We start from the raw sequence: 20,408 nt of genomic DNA, 5'->3' as shown, positions 1-20,408 counted from the left end.
AAGCTCCCCCCACCTCATTCTGCTCCTAGACATGGATGGAGTCAGCTGGATCCAACACACTGCATCTTCCTGACCAGACCTCTAAAGTAGAACAGCTATGCTTTTAGGTGGCTTTGGGCAAAATCTGTTTGTTTGCTTGTTTGTTTATAACGCCAAGCCCCTTGCACTTAACAGAAACTACTGGAAGTACTATTAGAGTACTCTGTCTTCTTGCTGAAGCAGTGCCTGCCAATGGAGGGGATATCTGGGTTCTAAGAGGAATCCTGATAAGGGATTCTTCCAAGAATTGTATATCATATTTCAAAGTTAGCTATGATCCCTTCAGAGATCTAGTTAGAGCATGAGGATGTCCATGCCAGGTCAAGTCCAAAGTCCGACCCCTAGCAGCCTGCCACCCATGGAGCCAGTGGCCAGGGGAAGTCACACGATTTTCTCTCTGTGCTGGGGTCTGTGTCGCAGCCTTGCTCCCTGCCTGGCGTGTGCAATGAGCCACACACAGCCATGTGATGGCCATTGCCTGAGCCAAGGCCCGCCTGGAGATGGGGCTTCATCTTGTCTTGGTGGGAGGGCTTTTTGGCAAGGAGTCCATCTAGGAGCTGCCCAGCAGTCTCTGCAGGGCACCTTCTTCTCCAGGCTCTGTAAGCCCCACATCTGCTCCACCACAGCCCTCAGCAGCAGTCCCCCCCTGGGGTCCCTGCCGCAGTCTCCAAGCTGTTCCTCCAGTTCACCCTCAAACCCCAACATTTCTGGTTTCCTCTTGGTCTCTCCCCTTCCCAGCATCCCCCCTGGCCCCTTTCAGCCCAGGCCTGGCAGAGCGGCCAAGCCTGAGGAGCAAGAGTGGTCAGTGGGTATCTGCAACAGCCCTGCTCCTGACACCATGGGGCAGGGGAAACACCGCCTCTGTGAGCAGTGGCAGACCCACCCTGGTGAAACTTGACAAGACAAGATACTTTTTGCCATCCCCTTCCCATCTACAAGCACCTCACACCAGCCCGTATCATAATTTTAAAGGAGAAAAAGTAGAGGCAGAGAGTTTAGAGAGACCTTTGTGCTCCCTGCCTTACTGGAAAACTTAGAAACAAATGTTGCAAACGTGCAAAAAACCACACCAAATTTTCAGTATCAAGTGATGTGTAACCCCTATCCTATTGTTTTAATTAAATGGATGGAATATCTTTGGACTGGACTGATGTTCTCAGTTGATTTTAAATTCCACACTGAAAATTCTCATTTCAAAGTACCAAGACTGTATTTGTCCTTGGGTATGAAAGCCTTTGCATCCTGTTGTAATGGGAGATAAAATAGGGAAAAGAGATTGTCATAAATACTTCTCAAACTCTTTGATTAATAACCTGATTTTAGTTCTGAAGCCAACATGCTAAACTTCAAGATGAGATCTGTTGCAAGGGATAACTGACCCCAGAAGAGACATGAGGGATTATTAATGCACGCCTGTGATCTGCTTGCCTCGTTCTTCAGAGCCTTCAAGTTGGGACTGGAATTCAGAGGAATTTTCCAGCTGTTGCAGTAGTTGCACATCAGTTTGTAAGGTTCTTAGATGACTTCTATGCTTGATTTATTATTACTTCATCTTTTCTATTTTGCTTATTACTCTTGCTTGTGTACTTTTGTATTTTCTTTCAACAGTGGATACCCCAGACTCATTTTTCAAAGGCAATCCTTTTGCTTGCTTCAACAGTAATAGATCACAGCCTCCTACTGCCTTTTGAGTAGAGTACAGATTTCTGCTTTACAACTTTGGTCCACTTATAACTGAAAAATAGTGAATTTGACACATGTAGAACCCTTGTATTCACAAATACATAATAAGGTGGCTCGTTACTCAGCCAGCATGTAAAAATGCTACAATTTAGACAGAATGGGTAAAGTTTTTTTTCCTCTGTACCATCTTTACTTTTGTAATTCCATGCAGAAGTATTTATCTTGGATAAATTAGTAGCCGACTGGCTCTTTAGTACTTAATATTTCATAAATGCTAATGCAGATATTTCTCAATTGCTCTAGAAGCTCGTCTTAGCCTGATTACTAGCTCCACTGGCTAGAGAGAAGAGGAGGGGATTATTGCTTATAGTTTTAGTACTGGGGAAAACTCCAGTTGCTAGTCTCCTCAACAAAAAATCCTAGCGTAGCTAATCCAGTGGAGGTGGGGAGAACAATCTTACTGCATTTCCAGCTGCAGTCTCTCTATAAAATAAAAAAATCAGCAATGGTGTTTACTATAAACAACAACTATATAAACAGTATAATAGTTACTGTTGCTCTGTTGCACCCACATTTGTGAGGGTTCCAGGGGACTTTATAAAGAATTTGATTTGGTTTTGAAAATTTTATATATTGGAAAACATTTTGTTGTGTATTTAAAATAAAGTTTTAATATAATGATTTTTTTTTCAGTTAAGTGAGCAAGCTCTTTTTTGAAAAATAAACTTGATGGCTAGGAAACCTTGAGAGATGGAGCTTGGTAGTGGTCAGGATTGGACTTCTAGCAACATAGCTGCTTTTTAGATGTATTGAGGAGTTGGATAAACTTGTGTCAACATCCTAGAAGTATCATTTCTACATAGGATGGACCATTCGTGGGTTTCTTCATGCTCCCTTTTCTTCAGTTTTTCCCCGTCTTACAAGTGAAAATTGAATGCACAGGAACTATGGGGTTCTTGTCAGAGCTGAAAGATCAGTAAATTTCCATGTGGGCTTTACCACTGGTTTTTTTGTTATTTTTCCAGCACAGATCACCTAGATACCTTAAACCTGGTGGTTGCTGGTGCTGCTATAAGCATCTGGCAGCAAAGTCTGCTGAAGGAGAGTCGTTACTGTGTGATGACAAAATTAAAGACTACACAAATTGAGAAAATTAAGGTTGCCTGGGTTACCTTAAGGCATTTCCTGTCCACTCCCTGCTTCGCTCTGCAGACTCATTGTTTGTTCATTTTGATATGGCATCTGCATGTACGCAAGCTTCAGGACTTTAAAACTGCAAACAGAACTATGTCCTAAAGTGAAAGGTCTTGCCACAGGTCCCAAAGATAATTCTCCCCCCTCTTTTTTTCATGCAACAGTTTCTCAGCTCTTCTCACCATGGATGAGGAGCCGGTGCTCCAGAAAGCAGCTGCGTTGGGAAGCTTCATCTATCAAGAATATTCAACAAAGGATTAAGGCCTGCCAGTGAAGGAGGTTGCTTTTCTCTGTCTTTCTTTGTTTAGGATGAGTCGAAGGAAAGAGTATCGGCTAAAATTTCAGGTCTTATATGTTTGTCAGGGACACCTTTGCAAACAAGATAGCTAATCTTTCCTTTGAGGAACCAACTATGTAAATGGATGCAGGGACACCGCGTTGAAGGCCTAATCCTCCCACACATCTTACTAAGTCCCGTGGGAGTCAAGTATGCCTGGCAGTGTGCCAGTAGACCTTCTTAGTGAGTCACCCAAGGTCAAGAGGAAAATCATTGGTAAACTCACCTGCAGAATTCAAATCTCCACATCCCACATCCCACATCCCACAGGCATGCTTCATTCTGGTGATGCGGATGCACTTTTAGGGTTAGGCAGTTCAAAAAGCACAGTAGGTCTCTGATCCTGATGAAAATCCATGCATTATGATCAATTTGACATGTTGTAGATGATATTATGAACAATGTATAACATTAAGCATGGGCATAAATCTCTGCTGTGTCATAGAAAACTTAAGATTATAACAGTATTATGAACTGCACACAATGATCAACTTAATTACCTTTCATTTCAAATTTTTATGACCCAAAGATTATGTTTGTTATTCATACATATTTTACACGTTTGCAATGCTTGAAATAGAAGGTGGTATGTGGGAAGAAGTCTGACAGAGGCTGACAAATTTTTTCCCACATGCTCATTTAAAAATATTACCATAATTTGTGTTTAACACTGTGTCCTGATACAGTGGCCACTCAGCGGGATGTAGTTTTGCCTTCTCTATGCCAGTGTACAACATTTTTTCATAGATACAGTTTCCACATTTTTTCCCCCAATTCCTTCTCTTGGAGAAATAGGATTAGTGTTATATTAAAGAAAAAATAAAGTCAATATAGCACACAATGATCTTGGTAGGAGCTTTATTATTGCATTTTATGATTATTTATTATGATTTTATGATCATTGCATTTTATTTTATGACTTTAGTTGGTTGTTTTAACAATAAGTTAGTCTAGGTTTTGTATGATACATCAAGGACAACCTTTCAAAAAACCTGAATTTTCAAAAAAAACCCACTCTTTTCGGCGTTGTTGTAAAGGCTCAACATAAATTGGACCGTGATTCATTTTTGTGAAATTTTCTGTTGACATAAATGGGACTGTTCATGTGCTTAAACACTGAATGTATGTTTCCTCTGAAAAATCAAAGATTAAAAATTAATATGGTCTTTTGTATTGATTTATTTTCCTCTGACCAATTACAATCCAGAGGAAAAAATTCACTGTAATTAGGTTATTCTCTTATGCCAGTTTGTCTTCTTTCTCCTAAAAGAATCATCTGCAGATAAGCTGGTGGTGAAAAAGGTATAGTATCAGTACTGGGAAATTATCTGAGCTTTGCTAATCCACTTGGACAAAGGTGATATGTCCAACAAACTGTTTAATGGACATTTACAGTCTCAATAAGTGCTTTCAATGAAAGGTTAAAATTGTAAATCAGGCAGATGTGGCTTCCACCTTAAAATGGTGGCCTGCACATTCTTTGAAATGCCTCTCCGTATCAGACTTCAAAATGGGGTCCGAGATCTTCTGGTCTGCAGAGACTTTCCCCACTGCTTAATTACTGCTAATCACACCAAAACATAGTTAGTGTCATAAGAATTCTTTCCACTTTGTGAAATCCTGGACTTGCGAGCGCAGACTTTGATGATGTGCAGTGTCCCTGCACTAATTACAAGGGAATTTCAAGAGCAATTTTAATTTGCTCCTTGGCTACGATCGTACACAGCTGTCGTATTTCTGCACCTGTACAATCTGTTTTCAAGTGCCAAATTCTGCAAGTCCTGGCTTTTTGCAACTCTGGATTCCGGGGTTTCATTGCTAGCTATTAGATTTATTTAACCCTCGCTAGCTATTAGATTTACTTAACTTTTTCCATATGGCTTGACCTGCAACATTTTCAGAAAGCTACAAAAATCTTAAATTGTGAGCAATGGGGAAGACAAGCTGAGGTGTAGCTCGTCCAGGTGTAAACTATGTCAACCGTATCATTTTTTATTTGTTGACATTTCATTAAAATGTAGGAGGGCATTAATTGATACAATTGAGTCACACTGACAAGACGTGCAGAGGGCGGTGTGCTTTGAAACTGTTCCGCTGGCTAGCAGCAGGATTCCCGGAGCCCTGGTGACTTGCTGGCACTGGGCTGCACCTACCAGAGTACTGGCAGGGGACATGTCACTGGTCCTTCCTCTTGGCTTCCAGGTCCCCTGACTCTACAGGAAAAAGTAGTATATTAAATACTTTTTATTTCCATGTTAGAAACGGAAGGAACCACGTGTCTGTAGTAGTCAGACACAGATTATAGTCATGGATGGGCTGGATGAGAATGTCACAATGAAAATGCAGGCAACGTGCCAGACTTACTTTGATATATCCTTGCTGAGAAGCAAAATTCCCTTCTGTACTGTGCCATGCAGTTCAAACTTGGTAGGAAAATGCAAAGTAGATCATCAAAAGGGCTAAATTTATGAATGGCCTGGCTTATCTCCTCCTTTAAAGAAGGTGGAAATCCTTTCTCCCAGGGTTGTGCTAACCAGGGCGGGACAGGCTTCCAGCAGCTCCTGGGAATCTGCATCAATATACATAAATATCAGGACAGGGGTGATACCACAGCCCAGATGCGCGATTTCTCCACCCAGCAGGTTAGCACAGACACTTTCGCTGATGGGTTAAGCCAGTTCACTGGCCTGTAAACTTGTGTATATCATGAATTGTCCCATGTTTGCTTTTGCCTACTTTTCTCCGGGGGGCAGTTCAAACAGTGATAATGTAAAATAGAATAGACAGAAATTATGATGCATGAGCCTTAAAATTGCAGCTGAGCTAGTGATTATAGTTGCCACTCAAAGTACTGTGGCCCAGTACGAAGGGATGTGAGAAGTCACAAAAAGGAGAGAATGATGGTGCAGGATGAGTTGAGAGAAGGGAATCTGGGCAAGGAGGTGTAAATGTATCAATATTTCATCACATAGACCTTGTATGTAAAATTGCAAGTAAGGTGGAAGTTACAGACCTGTAATTCCATTGGGTTTGTAGTGAATCAGGCTTCTCCCCTGTGGTTTACGACATTATCTGAATCTTTTGACAGAACTTCAACCCTGTAATTCACAGCTGGTTGTAATTCATGCATAATATAAATCTGTCAAGGGCTTTCAATGATACCATAAACTATAAGAGCATTGTTCAAAATTTAAAATTAAAATCTTGACACTGTTTATAATTGGACAAGGTACTGGCATCCATTAATTTTCATAATACATGGGGAAGGTGAAAACTTGTATTTAGATGTCACATACACATGTAAACATACACGTCCAGTATATTCCTTTGATGGCAGGTATCATTTATTAAGATCATTCTGTGCTAAACAAGAGACTCTTTAATTTTTTTGCAGATCTATATCTGTGCATCTCATTGCACAGATCATTACATCTCATCTGTGTATCATGAGATTCTGAAGCATCACAAACATATGTATCCCAGCAAACTATAATATTTATATATAACAAACATAAAGGACATCTGTCATGCTAGCTGTCTTCTAGCAATAAGCAAAAGCAGTAAATAACTGATTTGGGAATGGGTCACTGGGTGTTTCATTGTCCCTGAGCCAAATCAATAACAGCTTGTTTGCTGTATCTCTTGCCATCATAGAACCATAGAATGGTTGGGGTTGGAAGGGACCTTAAAGATTATAGAATCATAGAATCATAGAATCATTAAGGTTGGAAAAGACCCTTAAGATCCTCGAGTCCAACCATTAACCTATCACTGCCAAGTCCACCAATAAACCATGTCCTTAAGCACCACATCTACCCTTCTTCTGAATACCTCCACGTATGGAGACTCAACCACTTCCCTGGGCAGCCTGTTCCAGTGCCTGAACAGGCATCTGGTTGCAACCCCCCTGCCATGGGCAGAGACACCTTCCACTAGACAGGTTGCTCAAAGCCCCATCCAACCTGGCCTTGAGCACTTCCAGGGACGGGGCATCCACAACTTCTCTGGGCAACCTGTTCCAGTGCCTCACCACCCTTCTAGTGAAGAATTGCTTCCTTATATCTAATCTAAATCTACCCTCTTTCAGTTTAAAGCCATTACCCCTTGTCCTGTCACTACATGCCCTTGTAAAAAGTCCCTCTCCAGCTTTCTTATAGCCCCCCTTCAGGTACTGGAAGGCTGCTATAAGGTCTCTCCAGAGCCTTCTCTTCTCCAGGCTGAACAACCCCAACTCTCTCATCTTCCCTGGAGTCAATGATGTGCTTTATTGACCTTAATAACTACTATAATAAATCCAGTAGAAATGAAAAAAAAAAACCTCTGCTCTGTAATGAAAATCTGATAGCTTATCTGTCATGCTGTCCTATGTAAAGAGCTATGTTCATTCTGCCCTGTCCCCCAGGACATTGCCATTAGATACATTGCAACATTATGAACTACCACAGAAATTTATATGACGTTCATCTTGTAGCTTTTGTATACAGTGGTATTTCTCCCAATCTCGGTTTTGATATTTAATAAATTGAATCCTGTACACTTCTGTCTTTTATTTTTAGGACTTCTTTAACTGAACGGAATTATCATCAAGGGAAAAAAGTGTAAGTGAAAGAAAACTAGGTCTGCATTGTACATCATCACTTTTCTGTTTAAGTAAAATTAGATGACCGTAAAAAGTTGTATTCAGAAACCAGTTCCCCCATTCTTACTGAATAAATTTCAGCCCAGGAAGTAGCTCTGAAGTGCACATTTTCCATCACTGCATAACTAAAGTACCTAAAGCTCAATAGGTTTTGAGAGATCTTTTAAAACATAGTTTACCTTCAGAATTATTTGGACTCCAAGTCATTAGATATAACTATGGTGGTACCAGTTTTGAGATGTGAATGTTTAAGGGCTGTTTCAGAATTTCCTTATTGGCAGTGTTTTCTTCATTTCACCCTAGTTTAGTAGAAACAGGGACCATTTGCTGATTTTATATAAAGTCTGTACTTCCAGACTTTAAAAATCTGATGTTGTTTGACTGTCACTACTTGGATGACCTATTCATGTCTGCAGACCACACTCTCATTACCATCCCTGCAGACTGTGATGTTCCTGACAAAGCGCAGCTCTCTAAAGAAATACCAGCTGCTTCACAAGCTACTTGTGTGTTACTATCAGGAATGTTTAGGACTGACCTTTCATGGCAGTCTTCCAAACAAAAGCTGGATTATATTTAGAAGCTGGATTGCACCTTGTTAAGTGAAAAAGCTTCATAAATACTTTATTTTGAAAGATCTCAAAAGCTGAATACTGCCAGCAGTTGAGTCAAGAAACCGTTTGCTGATTTGTATTTCTCCACTGCATAACATCCAAGTTTCAGTCAGGGTAATTAGACATAATGTGCCCTTTTTGGCTGCTGTTTTTTCATGGTGATCATAAAGACCAACTGCAAAAGATGTCATGAGATTACTGTATTGTGAGCACGGATGCCGTTCTGTCAGCATTTCAAATTTTGCTACAGAGCAACATATAGATAAGTCTGAAGCTGAGGTCAAAGCAATTTGACAATAAACTTTTACAAAATGAAGACAATATTCTCTTTGTTGGCCTGTTTCTCAAGATGAGAATGCTTCAGTCTCCATTCTGTTTCCTGCTGGCATTATTTTTTGGAATATCAATTCTGCCTTTGTGAATTTTTCAGGAATAGTGTAAGACTGGAAGAAGAAAGCCTCATGAATGGATCTGATGTAGTTTGGACAAAAGATGCTGGGGGAGGACTCCAGAGGAAGAAGTGGTCACTGTGAGTGTCCTGATCATGCCATCCATTGTATAGTCTGGGTAATTTAAGGTCACTCAGGAAACAAAATCTCCCACTCCCCCAACCCAAAAAAGAAACCCATTCTGAGTGACAATTTTAAAGCAGTAGAGACCTCTTAACTACAAAACACTCTTGATATGTATGAACTGGGAAGCCTCATGCCAAATTTATGCTCTTACAGGCCAACCCACTCCCTTGCTGTGCCAGCATAGCATTGCGCTTTGCAGTGGTGCTGAGATCTCACATTGCACAGGTTAGGGAGTAGCTCTCAGAGCTCAGATAGGTGCAGAAGAACACCAGAATACTCACAGGACCAGGAGCATAGCACAAAACCTCCCTCTTTGGGAGCTCTCCAAGCTCCAGCATAGAGGATGGGCATGGCTTAGCCAGAAGTGAAAGGATTTGCGGATTTGCCATTCCCACGAAGCAGAGTGTACGAATGAGCGATTGCAGATTCTCATCTGAAATTGGAGCTATTTTCCCACTGCATTGCTGTTCAGAGTGCAGTCCAACTGTTTGAACATAATTTGTCTCTCAGTTACACAGCTGTAAATCCCAGCACATTTCTATTAAGACTGCAGGAGTAAATTCCAGTTAGATAATAGCATGGCATGTGTTTCATAAATGTTGTTATCTACTGTGAAAGTTTAAAACAGGAAGGATTTGAAATTAACATTTTAAATTGCTCATGCATCACTTCAGGTTACAGGGTTTTATTGCTAAACAGTAGTTAGGTGTTTTAAGGGCAACCTTAGGCAAGATTACTGTCACTCGATCCAGTTCAGTGAAGACTTAAGCACAAGCTCATCTTCATGCAGCTGAGACACCATGCCAAGCCAGACGTATAGTGTGAAGTGTAAGTCTGTGAACCGCTGCCCGGGCTGCCTGCTGTTGCATATGCACAGGACTCCCTGCCTTAGCAAGGGCTCCAGGCAGTTCCAAAAGCCCACTTACCCAGCAATAGCTTGGAAACTAAAAGTACCTATTAGCAACAGCAACAAACATGTGGAGGTGAATGTGTGAGGAATAAGAAGAAAACACTAGGAGTGCTTGACCAGGTTCGTAGCTTGTAAGCATCTTGAGGGCTTCTTTTCACTGCATGCATAGCTAATTTGCTCAACAGAACCCTGCTCAGACTTTTTAAACAATTAACATTTTACACCTAAATATGGAAACCTTTTTGGTTTTAAAGTTTCTTCAGCTTGTGTCCTTTTAGAACCACTTAGACTATTAAGAATGATTAAATGTTGCTATGTAAAATTAAAAATACATGCTTTTTCTGTAGGATTAGTTATGATTTTAAAGCTGGATCACTATCTTGCTGAGGTCAGGCCAAGTACTGGGAAAACATAAAATGACAATTCTGACTGAAGCACTCCAACAAGGAGAACCCTTTATCATCTTACCGTTTGGAAGGTCCATTTCCTACATGCCACGTACTTAGTGCAGCATGAAGGCAGAGGAGGCCTTACAAATACTAACCCATTTCAGCAGTGCCAGTATCACACAGTGGAGACGTTGCAATGACTCTGACTGCTAGAAGGTCCCAGCAAACACCAAGCATAGTGGTAGATGAAGGTGACTTTCAGTACAAGGTTTGAATTATTTATCTCCTTTCCCTAAAGGCAGGTGCTTTCCACAGCAGGAATCCAGCCACCTGAGTAACAGGAAGAGTTGAATTTTTAATCAAGCTAGAATGCCCAAGTGTAAACACAGTGCTGAGCCTGATATGTGCAGCCCTTTCATCTATCACTTCCTGGGAACAAAAGAAAAACAACTGCAAATGTGTTAGCGTTGTGCAAAGAGAAGGGACAGGAATTTATGTCAGAGAGAGAATCTAGAGAGAAGGCAGACTAGATCACTGCAAACAAATCACCCCACCGGGCTCCTCAGCTCTGCTCCTCAGACCACAGGTAAGGTCTGTCTGTGCCCACGGCAGACAAATCCCTGCTTACAGGGACAGGGTGAAGTGGCGACTTCCAAAATCAATCCTTGGTCTGACTGGGTGTGAAGGGAAGAGTACTCAAAGGCTGCTGAAACCCTAATTGTTCCCTGTTAGACAATCCTGCCAGCAGCTGCATAACCTCATGAGATGATAACTTGGTCCCTTTTAGAGAGTCCTAGCTTGAGTCCTTCACTGCCCATGTTTCTTGGTGTTGCAACAAACGGCGACTGGCTCTAGAAGCTTCCTTATGTAAAGAAAAGGGAAGAGCTTCCCTGGTTCCAGCATGATTGGCTCAGGATGGGTCCCAAACCACAAGCACTTCAGTCATCGAGTGAGTCAGTATCCTCTGAGGATGCCATTAATAACAGGAAAGACAAAACACACAACCCTAATTTAGCACACATTTTGCTCTTGACAACACTCAGCTTCATCTTTTGATGTTTACTTTTTTGTTAGCTTTTTCCTGAGGCAGAATTCACCTATTTTTCTGAAGATAAGAGGAAACCTTCTCCCATTACTGTTCACTAAATATGAACCTACAAAGCTGAGCTACTTGTCCCTTTCAGCTGGTAAAGTTTATTTAGGTCGGTCAGCAGCAAAGGCTGCTCTGAATTCAACCAGGCATTTTTATTTTTAGTCAGGACAAAATATCCTTGAGATTTGTTGTCACCAAGAAATTTAATCTAGAAAACTCAATGATCTTAAAGGTCTTCTTTGCCAACCTAAATGATTCTATGATTCTATGAAAAGACTTTAGAAATTGCCTCTGTCAGCCAAGGCAGAGCCATGCTGCCAGGTTACTGTTCAGTAGAGGAACAGTGGCTGCAGTGCTTTACCCATGCACAGAGCAAGGGCTTGATTTCCTATGGTTTTTACTCTGATAACTGTGACTAGGAGAAATACCACTATTCTGCTCATCCTCTAGATGTCAGCTGGTTATTCTGCCAGATTTCACTTCAGATGATTTCCCTCCATCTAACTTGATTCTGCCGGGATTTTCACATGACTACGCTGGTCTTTGCTTCCTCTCTGAAAAAGTTTCCACTTGCTTATGAAGTTTTTAAACTTGGAGGAGAATTTGTGCTAGATGCAGAAGAAGGGATTAGCTGTGTTTCAGGGTTTCTAGAAGGCTTTGGAATGCTTTTGAGTAAAAATCTCTTGCAAAGATTCAGTAGTTTTCTAATGGAAAAAATTGCTGAAATAATAACTGAAGGGCAAACCCCACATATACCACACTGTTGTATTCAAACTTCTGCCCGCAAAGACAAAAAAAAATCTTTCCAGTTGTGGAATTCTGAAGTAGTTGGGGAAAGAAAAGAGAAAATAGTGGTCACTAGTCACTATGTTCCACTGTATCTGGAATTCTACGTATTTGCAGCAGCTGGACAGAAAAGCCATGAGGTTCTGGTAGTACACTTGCTTGGATGCATCCCCACAGGTGTTAACTGTTTCAAGAAAGAATTTGCAAAGATCCAAATGCAAGTTATTTCCCAGTTTCCCTTTGAAAGCCCATTAGAATTAGGGGGCTTGCTACTGTCACATTGTTGAAAAATACCTGTTTTGCTGTCGTGTTTGTTACTCAAATGTTAACAACTGTGTTTATGGAATTGTTCTCTACTTTATTTTCTGTTTACAGTTTGCTGCTGCATCCTGTGCAAATCCTGTAATTCATTGAATAAAAAAAGAATGAGTATTGCTACAATTTTATGGGTGTTGGGGGAATGGTATACGGTAGAGCAGTTGGGATAAGAGTCAAGGGAAATAGACGATATGGTCTCATATGTCCTTTAACGGGTCTGGAACTAAACATCACTACCATGTCTTTCCAGTCTACTAATTGTCTTATGTTGCAAGTAAATACAAACACCAAACACTGCTACAGGCAGACTGCATGCCAAGAATGTAGCTAGCACTAGGCTTGCTAACTTCCCCAGCTTCCTCTACCATCTCAAGCTCAAGTGCTTAGTATCTGTGTACACAAAACAAAGGTTTTCCTCTTTCTAAATAGGGACATAAACTACCTCAGCAGCCTTTGATTCTATTCTGGTACAAGAAGCTGATGTAAGCCAGGAACTTTGCTTTTGTTAGTCCCAAAGAAATTGCATGTTTATTCACCTGAATGCATTCAGTAAATAAGCAAACCTATAAAGTTGTAGTTCAAGCAAGACCTAAACACATCCTAAAATTACACATGAATAAGATATTAAAGCAAAACAAGTGTATTTGGCCAAAAATCTAAGCTACCAAAATTGAACATATCACATCAGTGAGATACCAGGGAAGGTTTTAAGAGGATTTCAGGCAAGATTTGTTAAGTTGTAAATGTGATTATGAAAGGATGCAATGACCCGATTTCATTTTTGCATTATTAAATGCAATTTTTAACACACTTCTCTATAACTCGTCTATAATGTGTAAGTTTGCAGCATTCTGAGTGTATCGCTAAGACTGTGTCGTTGTCATTTAAGCCCTCACAGAGTTTGTGGGAAATTCTGTCTGCTTTGAAATTAATATTTTGCTCTCTCTCCTGTGCTATGATGGGATTCCTTGATTTCAGATGCAGGAAGGAATCTAGGGGCAAGGAGGAAGTGTATTTCTTTACCATGGCAGATGCATGGAAAGAAACTTCTAACAGAGAAGCACTGATGGACCGTATTAATTATACCACAGGCCAATGAAGTCTAAGTATCTGAAAGGCATAAACTTTCCCTGAAGCACAAGGTACCGCGAAGGCTGTTTCTCCTGGCTCTTTGAAGCTGTGATCTGGTACGAGGAATAAATGCTAGCAGCAATGCAGAGCACCCCTGTTCAGAGAATTAGTCACAATCAAAACTTTTTTCAGTCAAGGCTCTTTTAAGAAACCAAAACAAAACCAGAACTCAAACAAAAAGAAAAAGCTGGGATCAGTTCCCCCATCCCATTTGCTGCACTGACCCATGGAGACATAACAGCTACACTACACAAGCAATAGTTCAGGGAAACAGGAGCGTATCCATGGAGTGAAACCTCATGCTGAGGACCCGTTGTCCCTCCTAAGTGCATTTCAGGAGGTTGCATTTCAGACTAGCTCTAATCTGACCCAATGTCCTGAACACCCTTTAGCTGGTGAAGAGCATTTCTGCAGCATATATTTTAGCTTAATTTCCTACAGAGGGCATGCAGTTTGCGTGCTCTGGGACTGCACCCCAGTGCAAACCGAAGCATGAGAAATGGGAGAGACCTGGAAACTCACTTCTAAGGTGCCAAGCTGCAGTGCTAGGGCAGGCTTACCCTTTGCACATACTACAGCTGAGGGAGCGATAAATGGTGGGGATAGAGCGTGGACGTTGTTTAAACTGGCCTGACACCACAAGTGAGAAGGCAGCCTTTGATTTATATTTGCTGACTGAACAGCTGCAGTGGCTTAAGATATGACTGGCCCTCGCTGGGGTTTGCTGCCCTTTTACTGAAGATTTTTCCTTCCATAGCACTGCCAGTGGCACGGAAAGCGTGGGTGTTCCTTGTTTGCCTCAGTAGAAACAAGGCTGACCTAGTTGAAATTGCTAGGGGAGGTGTTTTGAACTAACGTGGTTTACGCGGCATTGAGGCAGCAAAAGGTGCCCTCGCAGGTTGCCCCACTGGGCTCTGCCCTGGGGGTGGTAACCTTCAGAGAGGGGTGGCAATGTTTTGCACAGGTCTGACTACCTGATAAACGAACACGTACATAAATTGTGACTGCAGGGTTTGCAACTATAAGTTGCCTTTAAACACATGTCTTTAAACAGGCTTCCTGGGTAAAGACAAGGAAAATGTATTCACAACCTGATTCAGAAGAAGACGAGAAAAGCTTTCATTTCTTTTTACGCTTTTTCTTATGCTTCCCCACTGTCTTTATCCCTTAACTGGTTCTAAGCTTTTTGATAGCTCTGGTTTTCTTCCAGCAGATATCTTCATGTGGTAAACCAATGCACTTGTACAATACAGCTTTCTCTGTTGGTACCTTTTCTAAAAACTACATTCCAAGCTGATAAACAGAATTAAAATGAATAGGTTGCCAGTAAGATTGTAAGAGAAGAAGAGATGGATTAAGAGATGCTGGTGAGGAAGAAATGCAGCAGTGATCTTAAATGAGATGAAGGGTGAATGAGGCTGAGACAGCCAAGGGTGACATAAGCTGCATGCAGGGAATAGCCTGCCCTCGGGATCAGTGATGCCACTTGAAGGGCCGAGAAGGAAGCAGGTCGCTTCATGATATGAGGGACTGCGTGAAGAGGTGGCCTAAGGATGATACGCAAGGGAGAACAAGGCTCTGCAAAGGCGATGCCTGGGTGTTGAGTAGGATTCAGGAAATAGGCAAAAATATGGGGAGTTGGAAAGCTGTCCATCTTCATATGCGTGCTGCCAGCTGTTAAAGCAAGACGTGGCTCTATGTCATTGGGAAAAAAAGGTTGGAGTCCATGAAATCGTATTTTGAAATCTTGTAATAGACACCACTTTTTTTATGTGGAAAATAAAACTCAGAATCCCCCAGGTAGAGGTTCTGGTCAGAAACTGGGTATAGCAACACATACTTAATGCCCTTCACCAGACCCCAAGCTGATAGGGCTAAATGCACTGTAATATGGAAATCCAGCTCCGTGATAACAGTTTTGGATTTGTACATCCCAAACAAAGAATGGCCCTGCTGTTTTGGATATGTGGTCAGCCCAGCAGCACAGAAGAAATCACATCCATGGTGTCTGTGATTGTTGTGTGGGACTTCTACAGCTGTCATTTTTTTTCTCATCCAGGACTCCATAAAGGTGTTTGGACTGACACTACAATCAGGGGAATTAGGGTGTAAAGAAGTCAAAGTGATGGAAGAAGCTGTTGGAATCCAGAAGAGAGAGGGAGGCTGGAGAAGCCAAGACAATGTCTCCCAGCTTTTTTATTTCATTCCTATTGGGAGTTTGCTTACATATAAAGAAAATGTTGAAATGACTTTATGTTACAGTAGCTATAAATGAAGCTGTTACAAAAATCTGCCAGCTCTTCACTTTTTATTTATTTATTACTTCTAGAGGTTAATAGCTAAAGTTCATATGTGAGTATGAATAATTAATTTGATCCATTGCTTGTCATGCTTAAGGGCTAGGCTCATGCTGGCCAGACATAGTTCAGCATAACAGGACCTAAAGCTAAAGTAGCTCGCATCTCATGGAGTTCATAACTGTTAGTCAGACGCTTAGCCCCCGGTACAGTACACAGGGAGAGCTGGCTTACTACAAGCAGGATTCAGAAAAAGAAGGCGGTTCAGCCCCATTGTTGGGTATTCACTTGAAGAGAATCCATTAATTATTTTGAAAGCGAGGACGAGGACCTGGCACTGGCTTTGAAACCCAAGCACGTGCTTGCGAAGGAGTTATGATGGACAAGAATGTAAGGAATCTGGTTTTTTTCGGTCTGCACAGATAGTGACAATTTTGGCTGGAGCAATCTTTTCTTTCATTGTACCTTCAAAAGTTGTGTGGCAGCAAACTGTGCTCTGTGCTGGCAGTCTGCTTGTACACTGTCACCCACTACAGAAATACTTGCTCCTCCAATAAAGCTTTGCGCTTGAACTCTGAGATTTTGTTGACACTTTTGGTAGATGAGAATGGGAGGAAAAGTTATGTCGAAAAAAAGACATCTAGAATTTGACCAAGTGTGCTCGCGGTACTGAATGAGTTAATGGTTTGTTGAGATGCAGTCATGTCTACGAACTTTGTAATAAATTCAGGTGCCATAAATCTTTAAGAAAAGGTCCTACAGTTTTGGTCTGTGGAAATTCCCTGTGAAGAAACATGGCTCAGATGAAACATATGATTTATAGATAACTAGGCTTCCGTCAGTAAGTTGGTTTTGCATCCAGAGCAGAAGTGGAGAGAGCTGCATGCTATGGGAGATCTCCAGTCATCGACAGAGACAGGAGTGGTTGAAATCTGTTTTAAAAGTCCAGGGTCTTATGAAAGTTGCTAAGACTACTTTGGAGTGGAGGAAGGAAGAGATGTCTGTCTTTTGTCGGACATTTTGGTCAAATACGGACTTTTTAGCAACTACTGGTAGAGGGAAGAAAGGTCAGAAAAGCTGGGTGAAGATGCGACCTGACCCATGTAATGCAGTGAATTTAAGTGAGGAATATTCAAAGGGTCTAACAGACTGGCTGAGCATAAAGCCAATCTGGCAAAGCCGAAGCTTTACTGCACGGAGCAAGAGAGAGGCTGGGGGAAAGGGCTGGCTGGCCAGCCACCTCACCCCTGACCACCCGCACAAGGTGGGAAGACCTTTATGGGAAGCAAGGAGGTGTCTCATCGGGGAGGTGGAGCTGAGCCTGCAGTCATTCCTGGTCCTTACCCGGGCTGAAAACTGAGCTGGCATGCATGTGAGCAGCTTCAAAAGGAAGTAATTTACCTTAGGCACACAATCAGTGACGGAATTTCTACCGATTAAAAGAAAATTGGAGCTGTGCGGAACTGGCCAAGTCCCCAGATGTTCACATATGTATGGAGCTTTGTGCAGCATATCTGTGGGGTTTTCCAAATTTCAAAACAATTGCATAAAATGAGTAAGAAAACAGTTTGGGGTCATTTTCAGAGTGGAAAAAGGAAATGCTGTGTTTCAAAACCCCTTTCGTATGAAACACAGATGCTAGCCCTTACAAACTGTGAGTGGGACTGACACAAGAAGACAAAGGAGGAGTAAAGGAAAAAGTTTGTTGGAGTGACTGTATAAGCTGCTCTTCCCTTCCCCTCTGCTCCCCAAATCCCTCTTCCAGGACCCCTCCTGCTCGTGCTCCTTTGCAGTTGTTCTAAATCCTAAGAAAAGTCTTAAGAGTTTTACAGTCTTTTGCAATACATCCACGCCACAAGAGAATACTCGTTCTTTCTGTGATATATTTTTAGGCTGCATAAATCTGGTCCTATTCTGTTGGTAATGGTTTCTTGTAATTTACTGAAATACTCATTTAAAACAACACAGGCTGCTTTTATTGGATGACAGATTCAAAGTTTTCATGAATTCCTACGTTGTTGTGCTTCATAGACCTGAGTACGTGCAATGCAGTAGCCAGACATGTGCATTACATTCCAATAGCATAGTGTCAAACAAAGTACTCAATCAGAAGTCAAAATAACTTAATAAATACCCCTGATCTGACTCAGCCCTCCCCAGATTAGGGCTTGTCTGAGTGGGGAAGCTTTCTGGCACAGTGGTTGTGGAAAAAAAACGTTCCCCTGGAGTAACTTTGGAAGTGCGGTAGTTTGAAATAGAGTTACAGAGCTTCCACATCAGGATTTATACCATATCATCTACAGTGGAATAACGCTTCAGGCTAACTTCACTGCGAGTTGGTACTGTGTAGACAGGTGAATTCAGGTGAAATCCTGGGCAAACCTTGAGTTTCGAAGCAAGACATGAAGGTATGAACCATACACCTGGGTGTAGAAACTGGGGGGGGGGGGGGGGGGGAGGGGGGGGTTGGCAAGAGAAGTGACCCCCCAGGCAGTCCCCAGGAGGCTGCAGGGTAGATATCTTACGGGATTTCTGCTGGCTGGACTTTGCAAGCTGCAACAGGGGTGCTGCCCGGGGGACGCTATGCTGAGCTACAGACAAGGTGGGAAGCGTTTCTGCTTTTGCTGCCAGGAGCCGTTGTGGCTGGCCATGGCACGGCAAGCTGGGGGAGCTGCTGATCTACAGAAGCTGGCCATGTCCAAGGCAGTTGCCACCTTCCTGAAGGCTTGTTTCTGTCTGACAGGGCGGGCAGCCACAGCCCCCACACAGGCTCTGACAGGTAGCCATTCGACAGAAAGTCCCTCTTGTGCTGTTTTGTCACAGCTTTGACCTTGATGGCACAGCAGGTTGCCTGGATGTCAGCGTGTGAACCTTCAGGACCAGCAGAACCCCACTTTGGACACTACGTATCTCAAAGCCAAACCTATTTTACCGGCTCTCCTCTTTATTCAGGGTTTTTTTTTCCGAACACAAAGATGAAAGACGACTGTTTTTCCTTGTATAGTGTAGGTATACTTGCTTTTTTAGCCCTGCTTGTTGTGCTCTACACATTAGCTCCTGTGACACCTGAAAAAATGAGAGTTGCACACTCGTGATTATTTCTGATATCAAGGGCTGGTCTCTCATATCACTACTCACGTGCTAAAGCTCCCAAAGCAATTTTAGGGTTCTGCCTGAGAACACAAGACTGAATACTACATTCACTTTCCTTATGTCTGTAACTTATTTTTTAGTACAGCTCTTCCTGCAGTATGAATGACATAGGCCCACTTTAATAAAATATACCTGCAAGATTTGATTCTCGTTACTGTGTTTCTTCTGCTGTTACTTACCATAGGGCGAGAGTGTAAAATGATGAACAAGAACTGTTTCCAAACAAATGAATACTTTGTATATCTGCTTTGTGGAAATGTAAAGAACTGAAAAAGCTATAGAGTCAGCTGCTGGACGAAGCACAGTGCATCCCTAGAGAGGTGGCCCGCAGGATGTTTTCATCGGCACTGTTCTCTTAATGCGAAGTAATGGCTGTTGCAGTGCGTATTTAGCAGAGGAATATAGGTGCGGCTGACAAGAGCCCGTACACAAACCTGCCACAAACTTAAATAAGAGCTTGTTGTGCGCAACGGAAGCCTGCAGGTATATATTCTTTAAAGGTCATGTAACTTCGTCGGTGACTTTTGCTGGATGGCGGTGCTTTGCACGGCTTTGCGCGGCCGCACAGGGGAGCGGCGCACGCCCTCGGACCGGCGCCCGGCCTCCCCCTTCTCCCCAGCGCCCGCGCTCCTCCGAACCCCAGCTCGGAGGCGGCTTTCCCTGCCCCCGCCGCCCCGGCGCAGGGCCCGGGACGGGACGGACGGGACCGGGCGCCCGGGGGTCGCTGCCGCGCTCCGGGCGGGGCGGGGCGGGGGCGCGGCTGAGCGCGGCGCCGGGAGCGGCTCCGCCCCTGCCCCTGCCCCTGCCCCTGCCCCTGCCCCGCCGGGACGGGACGGGGCGGCCCCGGGCAGGAGCGGGCGGCGGCGAGAGCCTTCTTCCTCCTCCTCCGCCTCCTCCTTACCCCCTCCCCCGGCTCCCAGCGGCGGCTATGCGCTGCCGGGACCGCCCGGGCGAGCGGCGCTGAGGGGGCGGGCGGACAAAGGCTGCGGGCTGGTGCCGGCGCTGGGGCGCGATGGAGCGGCGCGGCGGCTGAGGCGGCTCGGTGGGGCCGAGCCGGGCCGGGCCGGGCCGGGCGGCAGCGGCGGCACAGGCACATGGTGCGCGGTTGGAGCCCGGCGCTGCGCACCCGCGGGCGGGCCCAGGGGCCACCATGGACAACTTCTTGGCGGAGGTGAGCGCGGGCCGGCGGGACCTTCCTCCCCCCCTTCCTCCTCCGCCAGCCTGGGGTGGCTTTGTGGGGCAGGCGCCGG

The 20,408-nt window shown here is 43.4% G+C and overlaps 1 protein-coding gene across 1 annotated transcript in view; it reads left to right on the top strand.

Moving 5' to 3' along the window:
* The first annotated feature begins 20,007 nt into the window (after positions 1–20,007).
* MYO10 (myosin X) overlaps positions 20,008–20,408 on the top strand; it is a 173,475-nt gene continuing 173,074 nt past the window's right edge. The window contains exon 1 of the mRNA XM_087761123.1: positions 20,008–20,329. Within this exon, the coding sequence (XP_087617249.1) occupies positions 20,309–20,329 (21 nt within the window). The 5' untranslated portion in view covers positions 20,008–20,308. The remainder of the gene's footprint in view (positions 20,330–20,408) is intronic.

The sequence above is a fragment of the Nipponia nippon genome, unplaced genomic scaffold (genome assembly GCF_047370975.1).
Source record: "Nipponia nippon isolate SJK-2023a ecotype South Korea unplaced genomic scaffold, ASM4737097v1 scaffold_1, whole genome shotgun sequence".
NCBI classification, from domain to species: Eukaryota; Metazoa; Chordata; class Aves; order Pelecaniformes; family Threskiornithidae; genus Nipponia; species Nipponia nippon.
The sequence above is the reverse complement of the archived record's forward strand: the minus strand, read 5'-3'. Positions and strand labels throughout refer to the sequence as shown.